The 21,628-nt window shown below is 34.7% G+C and overlaps 1 protein-coding gene across 1 annotated transcript in view; it reads left to right on the top strand.

Annotated features, from left to right (window-relative positions):
- UHRF2 (ubiquitin like with PHD and ring finger domains 2) overlaps positions 1 to 21,628 on the top strand; it is a 167,323-nt gene that overhangs the window by 94,895 nt on the left and 50,800 nt on the right. The window contains exon 5 of the mRNA XM_044656620.1: positions 16,142 to 16,251. Within this exon, the coding sequence (XP_044512555.1) occupies positions 16,142 to 16,251 (110 nt within the window). The remainder of the gene's footprint in view (positions 1 to 16,141; positions 16,252 to 21,628) is intronic.

Genomic DNA, 21,628 nt, shown 5'->3' with positions numbered 1-21,628 from the left:
ACTTTTGACAGAGATTTATGATTTACCTTATACCAAAAAAAAAGGGAATAAAATGGGAACTAGTAAATCATAGAATAAGAATAAATGGTATATCAAAGATAATTATGTTAGTTATAATATACTAGTTGCAAAGTAACAAATATTTAAATTTTCTTTTAATATATTGACCATTTGAAAAGATTATAAGCAAAACATGGAGTTTAAAAACTAAATTGGATCATACATGGAAAAATAGCGTAACATACTTTAAAGCTGCATAAATATTATAATAAAGTAACTAAATTGGAAAGATAAATTAAATATTTCTTAGTTTTTGAGTTTTATTCCTGAAAGCCACAAATCATAATCCTTTTAATTGTTTGTTTTTAAATTAAACCCTTACTTTCCCATTTGGAATCAATACTGTGTATTGGTTCTAAGGCAGTAAAAGCTAGGCAATGGGGGTTAAGTGACTTGCCCAGGGTCACGCAGCTAGGAAGTGTCTGAGGCCAGGTTTGAACCCATGGCCTCCTGCCTCTGGGCCTGACTCTCAATCTACTGAGCCACCTAGCTTGCCCACCTTTTAATTGTTATATCCTCTAATCCTAATGTAACACTGACCCTTAAAAGAGATTTACTGGAAATTAAGATTTAAATTAATAAAGTGGTACTGCTTATAGGAATATATTAATGTTCATCAGTTTTTAAATTAATGTTTTATATCTATTTTAAATATCTCTCTTCAGACCGGACTTTTTAGCCATTTTTGAGATATTTGCAAGTGAAAGCTTTTGTAATTCTTCCCTTTAGTGATTACCCTTACTGTTGATGTGCTTTTATTGAGTGCCAGTTGTTGCTCCAAGGAAGTATTTTGATAATCACTCCTTTGGACAGAAGAAGCTCTAAGTTTGTCTCTTTTATTGAAAAGTTGCTTATTGATTTCAACCCTACAACTTCCATTATCAGTATCATATTGTCTCATATTTCACTGAATTACTCTACAAATGTCATAGAAGATTATTTTGCATTCTTCTGGTAATTTTACTATACCAAGAAAAATAACAGTTCTCTTTCTCCAGGTTATTTGAATCTACTTTGTACTACTGGCATGATCCTGCGATGCTACTTCTCACTGGATCATAGTTACCTGTTCTATAAAATAAAGGATTGGACTAGATGACCCTTACTATTTTGGAATTCTTTAATTGCCATCATGCATTACCACTGATGGATTATTCTGTAAGATACAAGAAGGCAATTAGCTAGATTATAGTTAGCCATTAGCTTCCTGTTTTTCCCTTGGTTCCCTGTGATTGCGATTGTTTATGTGACCCAGTTGACAGAAGCATACTACCTTTAAGAAACCATAGGATCCTACTTTCATGGAAATATAGCTAAAGGAGAACTCTGAGGACTTGTAATTAAATCCCTCCATTTTATAAATAAGGAAACCAAGGGAGACCTACGAAGGTTAAGTGATTTGTTCCTACTGACACAAATAAGTAACAAGTGGAATGAATGCAATTCCTCTAGGTCCTTCATCAGTACTTTCTATGTGGTGAATTAAATTACACCATCTGAAAATTGGACTTGAGGTTAGACTTGATGATAATCCAGCAGTAGTACTATATTGAAGATGTGTCTGTTGCTCACTGAACCTAGTTCTCCCTGTATCTATTATATTTTTTAACTTAAAAGATGTTATCAGTACTTTTATTAATAACATCTTAATTTATAAATATAGTTCTCATTCCTTTCATATTCAGAAAACCATCTCTTTTAATAAAAACATTTTAAGATAGGAAAAAAGCAATTCTGCATATTCAACCAATAGAGCAACCTAATTTGATATTAAATACAAGTATTCCGTACCCTCTACAAGAGGGTAGAGATGTTAAATCTCACTTTTAAAAGCTGCCCTTAAAATCCAAACTTACAAATAAAAAATTTCCAATGATCATTCAATTTTGTTCCTATTTTCTTTACTGCAAAAAAGCCAAACAACCCTTTCCTCTTTCCTCATGATTTCAGTATACTTCATGAACCCTAAGCTTTACTAGATAGAAATACTATAAACAATAGCTATGTTATTAATATCATACAGTTAACATTAAGTGGCAAGCATACATAGTATTTAGTCTCATTTTTCTGTCAGAATTGGGGGACAAAATTTCAAAATGGCCAGTATGATTTTTATTTGCCACTAGTTTCAGTTTCTTAACAAAGCTTTTTTTCAACATACTTTCCCATTTTTTTAAGCAGGCAAGCAAATTTATCTGTTATTTTTTGCCTTCCATCCTATGTTGGAAATGCTTTAAAAACTTCTAGGAACATAAGAAACTGAATAAATAATTCATAACCTAAAGAATCAGTCCCTGGTTAGAACTTTCTAGGTGGTTCTTTTTGGGAGAATAGTGTCATTCTAAATTAAAGCAATGCAATGCTAAGACTTGCTCTATGGCTTTGAACACATTAATTTATTTCTTTGGAATGTTCCTAAAAGGCTCTGAAATAAGATTGGATTTGGGTGTTAATTACTTAAATGCTAGTCACGTAAGAGAAAAAGAGAGAGATAGTTAAAAAATGAAGCTTTGGAAAAATGTACATACCTGTTATAGAATAAGTGCATGAGCAAGGATCAGACTAGACATAAGACTTAACTTAGATCCTGAATGATTATGGATTTGTATGTTCCTTTATTAGCTATTTGTTAAATGATCCTAAGCAAATTAATTGTCTTTTCTTGACTTCAATTTTCTTATCTATTAAATGAGCCTTAAGGCCTAAGGTCATTCCCAGTTCTGACATTTATTGAATTAATATTAAGTAATATCCTTTGAAGTCTTTCCCTTTATATTTTAACATTTTTATGTTTCTTTTTTTTCAACTTTCTAGACAATCATATTCCACTTTTATATGTTTTTATTTAAACCAGCCTATCTCCTTTCCCTTTGGTTTAATGAAAATGTACTCTATGTCACAAAAAAGAAGTGGCATTTTTCTTGAAACTAAGGTTGTTTTTTTGTTTTGTTTCAACACAAATTCTATGAAATTGCCACATATAACATTGCTTCTAACATTCACTTTTTTTTAAATGCTTTGGTTTATCCTGTTGATACCTCCATGTTCTTATCATATACCCATACTTAAATGTTGATTGTATTGTGGTCACTCTTTTATTGATTGCTTCAGAGAAGAATATTACTTGTTTTATTGGTTTTATGCCAGGAGAATTGGGACAAATGTTATTGGATGCATCTGCTATACTTTTTACTGCCTTCTACTCTAAAATACTCTTTGGTCCTCTTTTTTTTTTTTTTTTTACCCTTGTACTTCGGTGTATTGTCTCATAGGTGGAAGAGTGGTAAGGGTGGGCAATGGGGGTCAAGTGACTTGCCCAGGGTCACATAGCTGGGAAGTGGCTGAGGCCGGGTTTGAACCTAGGACCTCCTGTCTCTAGGCCTGACTCTCACTCCACTGAGCTACCCAGCTGCCCCCTCTTTGGTCCTCTTTTGACAAACTCCACCTGTTGCCTTCATCCATATTTATTTACTTCACTGTTTTTTTTTATCAGTTTGTCACTAATAAATAATTTATCAATACATATTTGAAAGGAAATTAACTTTGCTCCTAAAAAATATCAATAAAACTTAACCATTAGATATCTTCCTAATGTGACTTGGTTGATTATCATTTTCCCAGTAAGGTTTATGCCAGAATATCATACCAAATTTTTATAATACAATAAAATAAAATTTCTTCCTTAAAATTGAATCATTCAAATACAAGAATCTATAAATCCATCAAAGTTACCATACTCCTCCAAATAGCAATGTAGTTTATGGTTGTTATTAATTCTCACTCTTATGTGTATTTCACTTATAATAAAAGTATAAGCAAATTATGAGTATATAAATGTCAGTTCAAACTTGTCACTTTTAATCACATTGTTAATAATATTATGGTATGTATTCAGGAGCTTTTTTCAAAAAATCTTCTTCCTATACTTATTGACACAACTAACAATTTTAAAGCTTAAGACCTAATATTTAAATTTTTTTAAATCTTTTTAAATCTTGAAACTTTTTATAAAAATGATCAACCAAATATAAAGCCAAGGACAAAATTATTCTTTCTTAAACCCTATAGACTTTAACCCGAGTTATCCAAAAGCCTTATTGCAAACAATGAAATAAGCAGTCAATAAGCATTTAGTAATTCGACTAGATGCCAGCTACTGTAACAAGTGCTGGAGATGCATATAGAAAAAATGAAACAATTCCTACTATATTTCTCTTTATCTTTTTCAAGATCTTTTTAAAATTGTGCCACCATTAGCTATGTTTTTCTTTATTTTTTGATGGAATTATCAATGTGCATACTATTCTTCTGATTTCAATCTTTATCATCTCATCATGTCTTTTCAATAAATTTTCTCATTATTTGTATGCATTTTGCATCATAAGTAATTTAATTATTATACTATAAAGTATTCATACTCCTCCAATTTTTTGCACATATAACTTTTCCATTTTTTTGGTTGTTAAAAATAGAACAGCTTTGAATATTTTTGTACAGATAGTTTCTTTTTTCCTTCTTATGATGTTTTTAGGATAGAATCCTCGCAATGGAATCGCTGGGTCAAAAAGATATGATCAGGTTTGTGACTATTATTACATATTGCTATGTTGCTATCAAACATTTGCCAGTGTGAAGCTGTACCGACCATATATTAAAGTTCTTTCCTTATAGCTCTAACACTGGAATTTACCATTTGTTGGTATTTTTGCCATTCTAATGGGTATAGAGTTTTTCTTTTATTTACATTTCTCTTATTAAAGAATTACAGTGTCATTTCATGTGGTTAATGGATTATATTTTCTTTACATATGTTATATGTGTGTATACATAACATATATATTGGACTTCATACCTTTTTACAGGCTTTTTTTAAACATTGAAGGCCCTTTGGCACTCTTAATAGAGTCCAATGTAACATTTACTTTTTTCACCACATCTTTCCATCTTGTCCATAAAAATAACATGAATCATGTACCTTTCTCTTTCCTCTCCTATAATCCCCTCCCTCAACCATTTCCATTTTCCCTCCTCCCTCTCCACACCATTTTGTTCTGAAGGAAGCCCAATTTCATAATCCAAGATAGAAGTGTTTCCTGCCCTTCATTTTAATCACACTTGCTATCAAAGCTAAGAAGACTTCCATAAAGGACAGGCTCCATGTTAATGTTGGCCCCAGTGGCCACGTAGACTATTCTTATAACAGCCAACACCAAGATTATGGCAAAGTGAGGTGGAGCTGAGTTAATCAGTATAAAAATATCAACAGTGGCCTACAGTATCAGTACAGCCCATGTGACACTTTTGTTCATGCCCACTATCCTGGCCAAGCTACCAACGTCAAGAATATGAACATAGGCACACCTCCTGCAACCTGTGGTGGCCATTGATGGCCTTATACTAAGACAGGGGAATATCTGGTCATTGCTAAACAGCATGTAATAGTATTCATAAACTGGGAATATTCTGTACAGGACAGTGAAATCATGACATTAGTAGAGCTAGAAACAGGGTAACTGTTTGCCATACTTATCTATGATGGGGACAAGAGAAGATTACTATCACTGTTGGTGAGCCCTTCTGGGCTCTCCAGCAGCAGTAACCAGAGTTGGAGATGAATACTATAGTATGGATACTGATGTTTCTTTGCCCACTCAGGATCTTAAAAAAATCCCTTCCTGCTCTCTGTGGAGTCTTCATTCCAGGCTGTGGTATAGTGGTGACAAAGACTTGAGAAAGAGGAACTGTGAAGAAGGGAGATAAATGTGAAATCCTGGGCCATAGCAAGAATAAGCACTTTGTGGTCAAAAACATTAAAATGTTTTTCCAAAGTATGAATTGAAAATGACCTGGGTACATTAATTTGAATTATAAAGGAAAACATTTGCCAGGGCATGGAAATGGTAAGACTGGGTTCCATATATCCCCATCAAAAAGAAGAGAGGAGGTTTCCGTCCTAAGCAAGGAGGACTATAGCTGTAACAAGTCATTTGTGTCACACTTCATTTCCAGTTCTTTTCTGTCTCATATGGGACATGGCCTGTCAAGTCATTCTACCCTCATTGAAGAAAAGTATGCCTGGTGAAGAGTTGAAACTAAACTTAATCTTAAAACAACTGATAATCTTGGAGAAAGGGTAGCATCACTAGTACTAATAGCTAAAAACATCAGCTATAACTGAAGAGGACAAGGACATTAAGAAGAGCTGAGCTCAACTGTGACCTTCTTTTCCTCCTCAGCACCTCACTGGCTTGAATCTAGAAACTCAAGAAAAATAACCCTTAAGATTTTCCTATTATCTACAACTTAGTTGTATCCTAGTTGATATATCCTGGGACTAAGGAACTTGAAAATTATATGGGAAAATAAAGTGTTGTGTGAATGGTAAGGGGGAAAAAGAATAACATGAGAAACTTTTTCAGCTCTATGAAAATATCTCCAGAATTCAGTAACCTGTCCAGTCTAGTAACCCTGTCAGGAAAAGAAATAAAATGAGATTAATTTTTCATTTGTTCTTAATGAAGTCATGCTTATTCTTTGTGAATGCTCTTTCATCTTCTAAATCTTTAATGACTATCTCTTAATGATTTGTTCTAGAATTTTGATAGTAATCATTATCAAACTGATTTATACTTTGTATATTCCATTTTCTTCCTTTTTCAGAAAATATTTCTCTTTATTCAATCTTGGACCTTTCATATGTATATCACTGACATCTCAGCAATTATATGTCAGTTTCTTCAATAATTCAGAATGTAGTTGTTTTGGTCTAGTGACTTGGACTTATTAAGAACACAGTTCCCCATTAGCCATTTGCATTCTGACCTTTCTGGTCCCAAAGTCATTCCTTTTTGTCAGAGAAGATGGGAAAAAAGTAAGAGTTGAACCAAGTCTGTCTTCTTTACCTATTTAATCATTGTCTCACCCCAAGCAATAGTCTTATTCCTTTTTTCTTTATTCAAAAGGCATTTTGTTTTTCTAATTATGTGTAATAACAATTTTCAACATATGCATTCCAAAATTATAAGATCCAAATTGTTTCCCTCCTCCCCTCCCAGAGATGGTAAGCAATTTAATCTGGGTTATATATGTATTATCATGCAAAATATACTTTCATGTTGAGCATTGAAAGAGAATACTCATATAAAGTCAAAAGCCCAAAATATAACCATAAATAAACTAATGTGAAAAATATTATGCTTTGATCTGCACCTGACTCCAACAATTCTTTCTCTGGAGGCAAATAGTATCCTTTGTCATAAGAACTTCAGAATTGTCCTGGATCATTATATTGCTGAGAGTAGCTCAGGCTTTCACAGTTGATCATCATACAATATTGCTGTAACTGTGTACAATGTTCTAATTCTGCTTATTTTGCTCTGTGTCAGTTTACATAGATTTTTCTTGAAATCATCCTGCTCATCATTTCTTATAGCAAAATAATATTCCATCACCAATATATACCACAATTTGTTCATCCATTCCTCAATTGAGGGACATCCCCTCAATTTCCAGTTCTTTGCTACCACAAAAAGAGTAGCTAAAAATATTTGTGTACAAGTAGGTCCTTTTCCCCATTTCTTTGATATACAGAGTGGTATTGGTCTGTATCAGTATAATACCAGTATTACAGGACCAAAGAGTCTGCATAGTTTTATAGCCCTTTGGGCATAGTTCCAAATTATCCTCGAGAACAGTTGGATCAGCTCACAACTCCACCAATAATCCATAAGTGTCCCAATATTTGCCACATCCCCTCCAAAATTTATCACTTTCCTTTACTGTCATATTGATCAATCTGATAGGTGTGAGGTGTTAAGGTATGTCAAAGTTGTATAATTTCTATTTCTCTAATCAAGAGTAATTTTTTTTAATATTTTTTATTTTTTAGAAAAATATTCCATGGTTACATGATTCATGGTTCTTACTTTCCCTTTCACCCCTCCAACCACTCCCCCTCCATAGCTGATGCGCATTTTCACTGGTTTTAATATGTGTCAACAATCAAGACCTATTTCCATATTATTGATAGTTGCAGTGATGTAGTCCTTTCGAGTCTAAATCCCCAATCATGTCCACATCAACCCATGTGTTCAAGCAGTTGTTTTTCTTCTGTGTTTCCACTCCTGTAGTTTCAAGAGTAATTTAGAACATTTTTTCTTTTGATTATTGGTAGCTTTGAATTCTTCATCTGAAAATTTCTTGTTCATATCCTTTGACAATAGGCCCATTCTTTTATTTTTACCCCAGTCTATCAGTCTACCCCATACAATTTGCCTGCTACCCTGTTATTGCCTCCTTTTCTCTACTAGGATAGTGTCCTTAGAATCAGACCTTTAGAGACCATACCTACTTCTTGAGTTATTCCACTAGATACTAGAATTCTGCCTAGTAACTAAGCTTTCCTTGTTGGTGAGTAAGTGGATACAAACTCAATCCAACCACAAAGACTGCCTCATATCAGACTACTCTCATCTGTTCAGCATCAGACATGTTGTCATTTCTCTCCTGCCCCTTCTCCCCTTTAACTTTTGCTCTAGAAACAGTGATCAAACCAATATAGTCAGATTTTGGATGTGACAAGTATCTAAGCAACTGCCCTTTGTTCCATTTACCTTTCTTGTGATTTTCCCAAATCACTCCTTTTCCTGGCCATTATTCCTTTATATGTGTTGTCTTAAAAGCAAGAACTGTCTAACTTTTATGGTTTTCTCCCAAAGTGCTTAATACATAGGATTAGTGCTTAATAAATGTTTTATATTCATTAAAAAGTTTTTTTTAAACTTATCTGTCCTCATCTTTGGTCCTTTTCCTCACCTCATCCTGAGCCATTTTACTCCTGCTACTCCTTTTTTATTACTATGCAATGTTTCATTCTTCTTCTGTTACCTGCTCTTCCAATTTAAGTACATATGTTTTTTAAAATGTAAATTGCTTGGGGGCAACTGGGTAGCTCAGTGGATTGAGAGCCAGGCCTAGAAAAGAGAGGTCCTAGGTTCAAATACAGCCTCAGACACTTCCCAGCTGTGTGACCTTGGGCAAGTCATTTGACCCCCATTGCCCACCCTTACCACTCTTCCACCTAGGAGCCAATACACAGAATTTAAGGGTTAAAAAAAAATGTAAATTGCTTGATGATTTCTTATGCATCCAGATTGATCTCATTAAACAAGTACTGCTTTTTCCTCTTGGTCAGAATTATGTTTGTTTTCAGATTTTCAGTATTTAGGGTTTCCCATTTCTTCTAGCTTGACTTCCCTCTTAAGAATTTTAGTTAACCTTTCCAAGACCTTTGAAATTGGTTATGCCCAAATGTAGAATACTTGTCAGTCTGTACTCAGCTTTCCTCTCCTCCACACAATTTCTAGGAATATTTGTTTCTCTCAAAGGCTTCTATAATTTATACTTGTTATCAATTTCTCCTTTTGGTGAGAATAAATCTAGAATCAATTTTCTCCGTACTGGGAGACAGCAATAATGTAATGAATAGAGCTTGGATTTTGGGTCAGAAAGATTTAGACATTTACTAACTTTGTGATTCAACTTCTGTCAGGCCCACTTCCCTTATCTCTAAGATAGGAATAATAATGGCACATATTTAACAGGGTTGTAGTGAAAATCAAATAAGATAACATATGCAAATCTCTCTGCAAACTTTAAAATGGTACATTATTAACTATTAGTTTTTCCATCTTTTGAAGGTAAGTTAAGAAATGATAAACAGCTCTTCCTTAGAGGAGAACTCCAAAAATCTTAAGAAAATTGAAGTTCTACAGAGAACACATTAAGATATTCTCTATTGAAACTTTGATATGAAAGGTGGACATAAGTGAGGTTAATGAACATTATCATTGAAAATATGGTTCAAGAGAAAGGAATGAGAGGTGCCAAGTAACTGTGGGATATACAGAATCCTTGCACTGAAGAAAACTAGCATAAGATAGTAAACATAGTAGATACCATTTAACAATCACCAAAAAATTAATTGTAATAAAATAGCCCTGAGACATCTCATTGCTAAAGTGGTAGTGATTTCTGAATCAGTGGTCAGAATATCATCAAAAATAAAAATTATTATAAAATGTAATTAAGAATAAAAAATGATTATGAACATGGAATTAAAACTACTTCAGCTGGACCTATTTAAATAAGTTATTGATTTAAACAAATAAGTGGGTGAAGAATGGATATTGACTATTATAATTTCATGCAAAGGTTTGATTGGAGTAAATCATTTACTCTAATGAAGAATGCAGAAGAGCCTAAAAATTGACCAAATTAGGAAATGCTTTATCTTATTAAGTAAAGGAATCTGGCAACCAAGAGCACAAATGGTTATGATATATATTATCATTTGTGAAATCTTAAAAGGGTGATGGAATATTATGAGCATTACCAGCTTATAAAACAACAGCATGTACCAAGAGGAAAAAAAAAACACTTTTAAAACTTCACAAAAGACCTATGTAAGCAGTGCCTTCCCTAGGACAGTTAAAGATGCTATTGAAAGACAGATGGAAAATGGAAAAAATTTGCAAAGGTTTTATAATAAACCTTTCACCATCATGGACAGTGAACATCCAGACTCTTATCATCCTGAATGTGCTTCTTGAGGAATTGGAAATGACATTGAATGTAACAAATGAAAAAAAGGAACTGTATGAGACAAAGTATCCACAGAAGAGGCCCATGGATGGAGGATTTTTAAGGCATTAAGATCAAATTTCAAATTCTCTAAAGGAGAGAACAGTACTAAAGACATGGGAAAAAAATGTCCTGAGAGAGGTGACTGAGAAAACACCAACTCATGTGCCTTCTTTGCCATATAGATAAAATTTTTTGAAATTAATATATATTTGCACACACACACACACACACACACACACTAAGACATCTTACATTGAAGGTTTTAGAAGGGAATAGGCAACTTTCATAGACACTTTTAAGTCTGCAGTAGAACTCTTCATCATCATACCATTCAATGAAAAGTACTTACTAATCCTCTGATTATTAATACTACATAAAATAGGAAGACATACTTACTAAAGATGTTTGTTCCTTAGTACAAGTGAAAGAAAATATAGTAATTCTCCTGTGCCTGTTATTTACAAATGGCATTATGCTGATTATATCAAACCCTAGGCATTGCAGTCTTCTAAATAAGATTAGGTTTTTTAAAAATCAGACCTATAATTTTAGCAATTCAGAGAACATCCACTATCAGTGTAGTTGTAGACCTGTACCTTTTCGGCCACTTAAAGTTTTAGAGACTTGTCTGGGGCAGACATTGCATCAACCATGCATTTTGAGCAACCACAACATTCCTAAGTGCAGCCTAAACCAGATTAAAATGTAATAGGGAAATAGTTGAAATAAATAAAAATACATTACAACATAGATACTGTGGATACATCATTTTCAAGGTCATCATGCTGCCTACAGGGATCCTTATGTGTGGTTTAGTGGTTCCTAATTCTATTTAAACTTGGCATTATTAATCTAGGGGACTGAGAAGTTAGGGAACTTGGCAAGTTCACATAGCCACTAAGTATTAGAACTTGGCCTTGCAGCCTGTCTTCCTAACTCCAAGACCAACCCTATCAATCATGCCAATCTGCCTCTAACAGAGACAGATTATGAAATCCATAATTATTCAAAAGAATTTGGCCTAATTGTCACACAGGAAAAATTAAGTGGGTGAAGAATGTCTATTCAGGTTGATATATAATTATCAGTTACAGTTGTCAGATTATAATTACAATCTACTAAACTTGTATGTGTGTACCTCTTGGAAGACATACACTTGAACAGACTGAAAATAAGCAAGAAATTAGGCCCAGAATTGAACTAAAAGAATGTTGTTGGCTAGAAGTTGCTTACTTTAATGACCCTATTCCTTCCTCTCCACTTCTGTTCCCCTATAAATACTCAGTTTGTAAAGATGTAATGGTCAGTCACATATAGGGGGCAATGGAGAAGTAGATGGTAGGCAGGAAAAGGCTCCAACAGATTAAACAAATAAAGAATTAAGTAGAAATACTGTGAAGGATAATATCAAAGAAGCATGTTAATAAAAGGAGGTGGTCTGGATGTCTGACAATAGCAAAGGATAGTTATTGGATCCTGATGATGTCAAGAGAAAGGGAGGAAAGATTTTACAGGCTTTGGTGAACTTCTCATAGCAAAAAATTGGAAGAACATAAATTAGTTGCACAGTACAGATAAGCATGAATGAGTTGCCATCTGCATTACTGAAGTGAATAACCACATTGAGAATATCATACATGGATCTGTTAGAATATTAGAGTAGCATTCAATTTTTACTCTGGCTAAACTCCAATTCAAAAATAGGACTTGAGTATGGTTCCCTCACCATTTAACCTGTCTTCTTTTGAATAAACTTTCTTTCTACAATCATGTTGCAATCATAGTTCTCATCACAATCATGTCTCAGTGATATTTTTGAGTTCAAATTTGCCTCCTTGTCATAGGATCTTATGTTTACTTTGCTTCTTAAGACTTTTTGCATATGTGAATAAAAATTTGAAGTTATACACTTTGTTTGGGGATTTTATTTACAAAATCCAGAAGTGCTTTGTCTCCCAAAAATCTGAACCTCTCTATTGCTACTTTTTGCTTTGTAGTTATTCTTTTTTAGTTCTTTGAATATTGACATGAAGTTTTCTAAACCCTTCCTTTACTATTTAAAGCCCATTTGGCAGATTTATAAGACATCAAGCTTTAACTGTACATAGTTAGATGTTCTCCATCCATACCCAAGTACTTTTTTCATAAGCCTGCTAACTACTTAGCAATTATTTAAGGAAGATATTTAAGGAAGAAAGAAAAAAAGGCAAAAACCAAAAAGGTAAGTGCTTATTGACAATTCAGGCAGTTTTTAAGGCTTTTAAAAGATCATTTATTTAGCATTTTAAATAAATTTTGTATGTTAGAAATGCACTATTCCAAAAATATTTACATAAGACATTTGTCGTTCTTCCAGAAATGTTTATATAGATTAAAATTACTCTAAAAGCCATTAGTAATGTGTATCATTAGTGCATATTCAAATAAAAATATAAAAGGTAACAAAATTCATTCAAGAAATATCCCATAATAAAATATTGTTAGTGTAAGATGTTATGAGATTTTATATAACCAGTTGTATTTATTTGAAAATAAAATGTTTCTTTTCTATCTTTTAGAAGTAGGACACGAAGACTTCATTCTCAAGGAAATCTAGGCAGAGATTTAGCCAAATAGCAATTAAAACACTCATTTTCTAAACAAAGTATTTAATTTGACCATTTTAGATAGAATTTAAAAGAAATCTTGGCAGCAGAGTTGTTGGCAAAAATTTTTAAGAGAAATTGAGAAGTTACAATAGTGTATAATGTGTGAACAAGGTAAGCAATTTGTCAAGTTACAATTACCTAGTGATTCTGTATTGTTAGAATGAGTTAGAATGGCTAAAAGAATTTGTCACCATGTGTCCAGTCTTGGTGATGAGCCTCTTTGTATACTTTGCCAAGTGGGGCCTCAAAAAGCAGGTTCAGTCTGTTGCCAGAGGCATACTCAAAGCCTTTACAGAATCGTAAAAAGTCAACCAGACCTTGCTCCTTTGTTGAAGGCCTCTCATGTTGGAAAACTGAGAAGGGCAAAAGAGACAGGTCTAAGGAAGAATTCTTATGCCTTGAACATAGGGTGCTTGAAAACTCTTTTAAGGAGAAAAAATTATAGGAAGAGAAGAGTAAAATGAGAGATGAGTCCATCAGCAAGCATTTGTCAGTGCCTGACATGTACTAGGTACTGTTAGAGACCTTAGGATGCAAGGTTGTCATTTTCATTCAGTTGTTTAAGTCATGTATGACTCCTATTTGGGGTTTTCTTGGCAGGGATACTGGAGTGGTTTGTCATTTCCTTTTCTAGCTTCTTTTACAGATGAGAAAACTGAGGCAAACAGGATTAAGTGATTTACCAGGGTCACAAAGCTGATGTATGAGGACAGATTTAAACTCGGATGAGTCTTCCCTATCCCTAGGTCTGGGGCTCTAGCCAGTGAACCATCTAGTTTTTTTTTTGGGACCCCCTGCTGCTGTGATACAAGTATAAAGAATCAATCCCTGTTCTCAAGAAATTGACATTCTAATGAGTGAGACAAGTACACACACAAACATATCAGCATAAATAAAAAGTGTCTAAATAAAAATAAATGCAAAGTAATTAGATGCAAGGTAATTTGAATGAAAAGGAAGTTATGGAGATCGGGAATGACTTCAGGTAAAAGGTAATACTTGTGCTTCATCTTCAAAGCAGAGAAGAATTCAGTGAGCTGGAAATAAAGGAATACATTCAAGGCATATGAGACATCAATGTAAAGTCATAGGACATGGAGAGACAGGAGATGATAAGAGTGTCCTTTAGGAGGAGTAGGGAGAAGGCCATTTTGTTTGAATCACAGAGTATATATAGTAGAGAGTAATATCCAGTGAGGCTAGAAAGATAGATTGGACCAGGTTGCATAGAGTTTTAAAAGCTAAACAGAAGTGTATATATTTTATTGAATAGGAAAACAAAATGATCAAATGTATACTTGGCAGTCTGTATGTGATAGGCTAGAATGGTGAGAAACTTGAGGCAGAGAGGTGAGTCTTGCAATCCTTTAAATAAGGAATGGGCGCTCTAAATGAGGTGTTTTTTTATAGCTGTGTGAATAGAAAGGTATCCTCTTGTTGAGATATTTCAGATTTAGTAACCATGAGATTTTGCAAGTGATTGAATACATAAGATGAAGGAGAGTGAGGAGTCAAAGATAATGCTGAGAATAGTGAATTTGAAAGACTAGAGGAATGCCGGTAATTGACAGAAATGGGGAAACCTGAAAATTTTGGGGAAGATAAGGCAATCAGATTTGGACATGTTAAGAAATGGAGTAGACATCCAAGGTCGAAATGGCAGTTGGAGAAACAGATCTGAGGAGCCTAGGACTGGCTATATCAGTACCAAAAATAGAAAACTTAACCTTTTTGACACTATTGTCACATTCTTTTTAGAAAAAATGAGGGGAAAAAAACACTGATTTCAGTAAAGAACAACCTTATGCTAACATGAGTTCAAAGGAACTGGACAAAAGCTACTTATAAAAATTGAATTTTGGTTTTGCTTCCCAAAGGAAACGCTCTGCCTATTTTTGGAATTTAAGAAATGAGATTAGCATAAAGGAGTTATATGCTATCGAAATAGCATTTTTCCTTATATGAACTCACAACTATTACTAACAATAAAATGTTAATGGTTATTGTTTATTAAATTAAAATGGGCTTACTGACTATTTAAATTAGATTATAATTTTTGTAAGATGGCTCTATTCAATTACAGAGGAATATTATATTGCAGCTGAGGATGGGAATTGTATTGTCTTTTAATTGATAGTTTGAATTTCATCAAATCCTTTGTCAGTTTTTGACCAGAGTAATTGGATATCATGTTACATCAGTCATTCTCAAAAAAAAAAAAAAAGTGTGTTTGTGGCCAGGAGTTGATGTGTATAAGAAGTTGCAGGGCTGATGTTTTTTATAACTCTAATTAGAAATATGTAGGCTGGGAAACAGCTAAGTGGTTAAGTGGTTTGAAATCCAGGCCTAGAAAAGAGAGGTTCTGAGTTCAAATGTGACCTCAGACACTTCCTAGCTGTGTGACCCTGGCCAGATCACTTAATCCCCATTGCCTAGCCCTTATCATTCTTCTGTCTTGGAACTAATACACAGTTTTAATTCTAAGATAGAAGGTAAGGATTTATATATATACATATATATGCTTTTATTCTCTAAAAGTATTAATCATATTAAATTTGCTTGATATATTAAAAAATTATAACAACTGATAGCTATATTTGTGATGTCACAAAATAACTGACACAAAAATATGATTTAATTTTCCCAAATAAAATTGATAGCGGTTGCTTTATCAACATTATACATAACAAAACTGATGTCAGATTTTTGTTTTGTGGTTTCTGTTTGTTTTTCACATTTTCTTGTGCTTTGGGTCTTTCTGGTAAAAAGAGTTTTTATTTATTTTACAGTGGACCAGAAGATGCAATAAATGATTGCAAGATACTGTTTATAGACGAAGTATACAGGATTGAAAAAGCTGGAGCTCATCCACTTTCATTTGCAGATGGACCTTATACAAGTATGATATTTTTCTTTTGGGGCACTGTTGTAAAGATTACTGATATTCTAAATGACTGACCTGTGAAAAACAGGCAAGATGCTATCAAGTATAGAAAAAAATGAGGTCTTTCGTTTAGCAAGCATATATTCAATCCCTATTCAGTGCCTGACCCCTGTGCTAGATTCTGGAGCTACAAAGAAAGAACACAGTGGTCCCTAGTACCTTCTATTCTAGTGGAATAAATAGCATATTGTTAAGATTAAAAATGATAAAGACTGATATAATAAGAGAAATTAGTAGTTTAATGTTGGTAAAATATATATAAGACCACGCCTGCCTAGCTTTTAGATTTACCACCAGAGCCCATCCTCTCTGCACGTCAGTCCGCTCTTCAGGAAGATCAAGAGAGTTTTTTTAGGCCCTTCCTCTGAATTTAAACTGCCCCTTTGTGGGGACCTTTGATGTCCCTGCACCCTAAGACCCATTGGAATCATGGGTAATGTAGTCTCAAAGTCTCTCACATGTCCATAGGAGTCTGCTAGACACTTCACTGAATTTAAAACAAACAATATACACTTCTAAGTAAATAGAAAATATACACAAAGGAAAGGCAAGTAAGTTGGCTTAAGCAGTAACAACTGGAAGAACCCAGAAAAACTGAGTAAAAAGTGGCAAATTAGCTGAGCCTTGAGGGAAGCAGAGAGGCAAAGAAAAGGATATGAAGAGGGAGTATATTCCTGATTCTGATATAGGAGTTGATCTAGTGTTTATAAGGATCAACCAGTAGACAGTTGGACTGAAGCCAGGTTGTGAAGAGCTGTAAACACCCAAGTACATATTTTATCATAGAGTAATGGGGAACTTTCTTAAGCAGTATAGTAACAGTGTTATCAAATATTTGGTGTAAAACTTGAAATTAGATTTAAAAAACAAATTCAGATATCATTTGCGCTTGGTTTCTGCCTTTTATTATTTTTTTAAACCCTTGTACTTCGGTGTATTGTCTCATAGGTGGAAGAGTGTTAAGGGTGGGCAATGGGGGTCAAGTGACTTGCCCAGGGTCACACAGCTGGGAAGTGGCTGAGGCTGGGTTTGAACCTAGGATCTCCTGTCTCTAGGCCTGACTCTCACTCCACTGAGCTACCCAGCTGCCCCTCTGCCTTTTATTATAAGGTTTTCTTGGTTGAATGTATTTAAATTTTATTAAAGGGTATGAGGTAAATACATTTCAGCAACAAATATTTACTGAGTACCTACAGTATGGTAGGTACTTAGGATACAGAGACAAACATGCAATAGCCCTCAAGCAATTTACATTCCTCTAAGATAAAAAAAATATTTGAAATTACATGGCAACAAATTGAACTTAAGAAATATTAACAGGACAAGATTTTTGAAATACAAGTCTTGAGACAAAATAGTTGGCAAGATGTCTTTTTTTTAAGATAATAAGAGAGAAAGGTGACTTGCTTTTAACATTTTCTATCAGTAACAAAGTAAGAAAAAGAGAATACATGGAAAGACAGTGAGGTGAAGAGGGCCAACATTTATGAAAGGGAAAAATTATTTCAAAGAATTGTAATGGGCATGGGAATGGTGAAGAGAAGAATCAAAACAACTAGTGGGGGAAAAAAATCTGAGAATATTAGAACTATAAAAGAACATTTCCTAGGAATAAAACCTAATGGTACACTGGTAAAAGTACAGGACTTGGTGTCAGGAAAATATGGTTTCAAATACTGCCTTTTATTCTACAGGTCATGTCTTTTCTACACTATTCTAGTTTTGTGGTACATACATTTCTTTTTACGCAAATGAATTAGCAAGCTACACAAAATATGATTATAGAGAAATGCTGAGTATTTTCAATGGAAAGATCTTACTGAGAAAAGAAAAATTACATCCTGTAGACTGTACTGTCTGAGACTAGATTCTGGTCTGGAATTTATACAATGACATGCCAGTTGTTTTTATTCACACTTTGATTCTAGGAAGAATTTTTGGCCTCTAAATTGTCATTTCAAATATCACAAAATTTCACATTTGATAGGAAATCCCCAGCCAATCTAATTCAATCTATATATGAACACATTAATAAGAATATATTTTACAAGTCTTCGTTTAAAGTCTTTTACAGAGCAACCCATCAAACCAGGAAATTGTTCTGATATAAGCATAAATTTGCCTATTTGTAGCTCCTATACCTTGCTCCTAATTCTGCTTTCTGAGGTCAAATAGAGCAAATCTAATCCCTCTTTCCATCAATCAACAAATATCTTCCTCTTTCCTTCTCACTAGGAAATCAGGAAAAGCAACACACCCTTTTAAAAAAATAATATAGTTAAGCAAACACATTCTCTCACATTGGTCATGTCAATAGATCAATAGATAGCCTGCTTTCTAGGTCTAATATTTTGCTATCAAGAAGTGGGTAGCCACCTGCTAGAGTTTCTTTGTGAGTCCTGAAATGTATGGTTGTTGGCCATTGTTCAAGTATTTATTAAGCTGTTATTACAAGCAAAAAAGAAGAAAATAAGCATTTATTAAGCTTCTACTTTGTGTCAGCTGTGCTAAACACTTTACAAATACCTTGTTTGTTCCTCATAACAACCAGGTGCATACTATTTTATATTTTATAGTTCTCATTTCATACATTCCCCATTTTAAAATTGAAGGAGACATAAATTAACTGGCTCAAAATCACATTGCTCATTAAGAATGAGACTTAATTTAAACTCTGGTCTTCCTAACTCTAAAGTTCAGTAATCTATCTACTGCCCTACCTAGCTGCCTCTAATAGCAACTAGTACAACCCTTCAAGTCCTTGAAGACAGCAATAACAACTCTTGATATTTTAAACTTCTGGTTTTCCCCAAGTTCTTCAATAGATCTTCATATTAGGAAGCCAAGTCCCTTTACTTTCCCAATCTCCCTCCTCTGGTTATTCACCAGCTTATTGATACGTTTTTTAAAATGTTTCAAGAACTGAACTCAGTACTCACATGTGTTCTGGCTCTACCATAGTGGAATAGGAGGTACTAATGCAAATAGATCTTTAATTGTATGGAGACAAGCTGATGTTTCCAGCAGCAGAGAAGTAAAAATCCTGAAAAATGGATGCATGTAGGAGAATCCATGTGATGTCATTAACTTGATCCAGCTGGAAGCTTCAGTAAGACAATTAGAACAATCCCTTATTGTTCCAGTTACCCTTAAGTAGATAACTCAGTCACATTGCTCCATGTCTGTGGAGTTATTTCAGATAAAGAGGTTCTAGTTTAAGATGCCTGCATAGTGCACAGCCCTGTTCAGTGTCTCTCTTCTCTGTCACTGCTTAATCCTTTCTCCTTTTGCTAGGTTGCCTCAGAGCTGCTATTCTTGGCTCTGTCTGGTTGTGAGGTAGGTAGATCTTCCCTTATTTACAAAGTCTATCTCCAGTAATTTTGAGTAGCTATCTGTGTGAATCCTTCGGTGTGTCTCATTATCTATAATCTTGTAGATTTCCCTAGTAATGAACTGGCAAATAGATCATTATCACAGACCAAAACTATTGCCCACAGTCACATGGAAATAACATTGATTCGTAAAGCCTTAAGAATATGTTTAATAGATTTTATCATACGTAATACTCATCATCTCCAAGCTAGATGAAATAAAAGGCATTCATAGTATAATTACATCATAGTTACATCCCTCTTGTCCTTCTTGACTACTGGAGTTGTACCAAGGATACCCCGTTGTATATGTGGTGTTCAGGAAAAACTAGAACCTCTGGCATGAGAGCTTGCTGAGCCCTTTGCAGGGCTCCTTCTTTGGTGCCATTTGCCATTCAGCTCTCATCTGTGGGTCCAAGAAGCTGTAGTCTGGGCAGTGGCTATACTGCAGTTAAACCATCTTGGCAGGTGGGTTTAAACCAGGTTGAGGATGGCTGGTGGACTTCAGACAAGTTGTTGAGTTAGAGAGAGATTTTCCCCAAGCATGTGAAGACTCCCCACCCCACCTACTCCCCAGTCAAAATGAGCAGATGAGAATAGTTTGTTCCAGCAGCCATGAAGGAGACAGAAGTAGGTACTGTAGAGTGCTTAAAGCTTGGTTAGTCTTAGATCTCATGGTCATCCACTGCATCCTAAGCCATTACCAGTCATCAATGGAAAGACTTTTGTCTTTCTTGATTTCTAGAAGTGAGAGTGAGGTCAACAACTTTGACTCTGCCTCACTTAAATCTAATTTATGCACAAGTCAAAAGTTGTCACCCATACCATATTACAATTTTGTTCTCTCATTATTTCATTATTTTCCTCCTACCCCAAAAGTTCTGTGGCAACAAGGAGGTGACAAAGCAGCAAGTGTGGATACACTGGGAGCTGTAGTCATAACCCTACAAATGGGCAACCCAGGACATAGGATCATCTCACTGGAAGCAGTTGTTCAAATGCCAAACATACATTTGCCTAAAAGACTATTTTATGAAGAACACACAGAAGGCAACAGCTCACACAGAGATAAGAAGATGTGATACAAGGATACTCTCAAAGTCTCTCTGAAGAACTTCAGTATCAGTTGTGAGGCATGGAAAACAATGGCATAGGACCGTCCTGTGTGGCATGCCCACATCAAAGAAGGTGCTGTGCTCTTTTAGCAAAGTAGAATTGAAGTAGCTCAAAAGAAAACATGATATATGCACATTTGGAGAAATCTCTATCCCAAATGTATACAAGGGTTACTTGTTCTTGATCTATGTTAAGAGCTTCCAAATTCATACCACAGTTAAACACACTGTACAATGACTGCAACATGGAGAGAGAGAGAGAGAGAGAGAGAGAGAGAGAGAGAGAGAGAGAGAGGGAAGAGAAGAGAAGAGAAGAGAAGAGAAGAGAAGAGAAGAGAAGAGAAGAGAAGAGAAGAGAAGAGAAGAGAAGAGAAGAGAAGAGAAGAGAAGAGAAGAGAGAGAAACAAACACACACGCCCTAATCTAACTTTCCCCTGTGGCTGCTCAGGTCCTACTCTTGGCAGGTAACCCACGAAAGTGAAAAGAAAGAGACAGACAGACAGAGAGACAGACAGACAGACTGAGAGACTTCCTCCTCCTCAACCCCTTCATATACACTCCTGGCTCTCCACTTCTGGTACCAGTGTTCACATTCAGACAGTCATTGGAGAATGACATCACATTTGCCAGACCAGATGGGTAGTATATATATCCTTCACACACAAGGATGATCTCAGCAGGCCTTAAAGAGAATGAACTTATACTGTAATACTTTAATTCAGCCACAAAATCATTTGTGTTATCCTCTGTTCAATACTCCATTGAACATTAAATATTAAAAATTAATAAGAGTGGGGCAGCTGGGTAGTTCAGTGGATTGAGAGCCAGGCCTAGAGACGGGAGGTC

Source organism: Gracilinanus agilis, chromosome 1 (assembly GCF_016433145.1).
Source record: "Gracilinanus agilis isolate LMUSP501 chromosome 1, AgileGrace, whole genome shotgun sequence".
NCBI lineage: Eukaryota > Metazoa > Chordata > Mammalia > Didelphimorphia > Didelphidae > Gracilinanus > Gracilinanus agilis.
The sequence above is the reverse complement of the archived record's forward strand: the minus strand, read 5'-3'. Positions and strand labels throughout refer to the sequence as shown.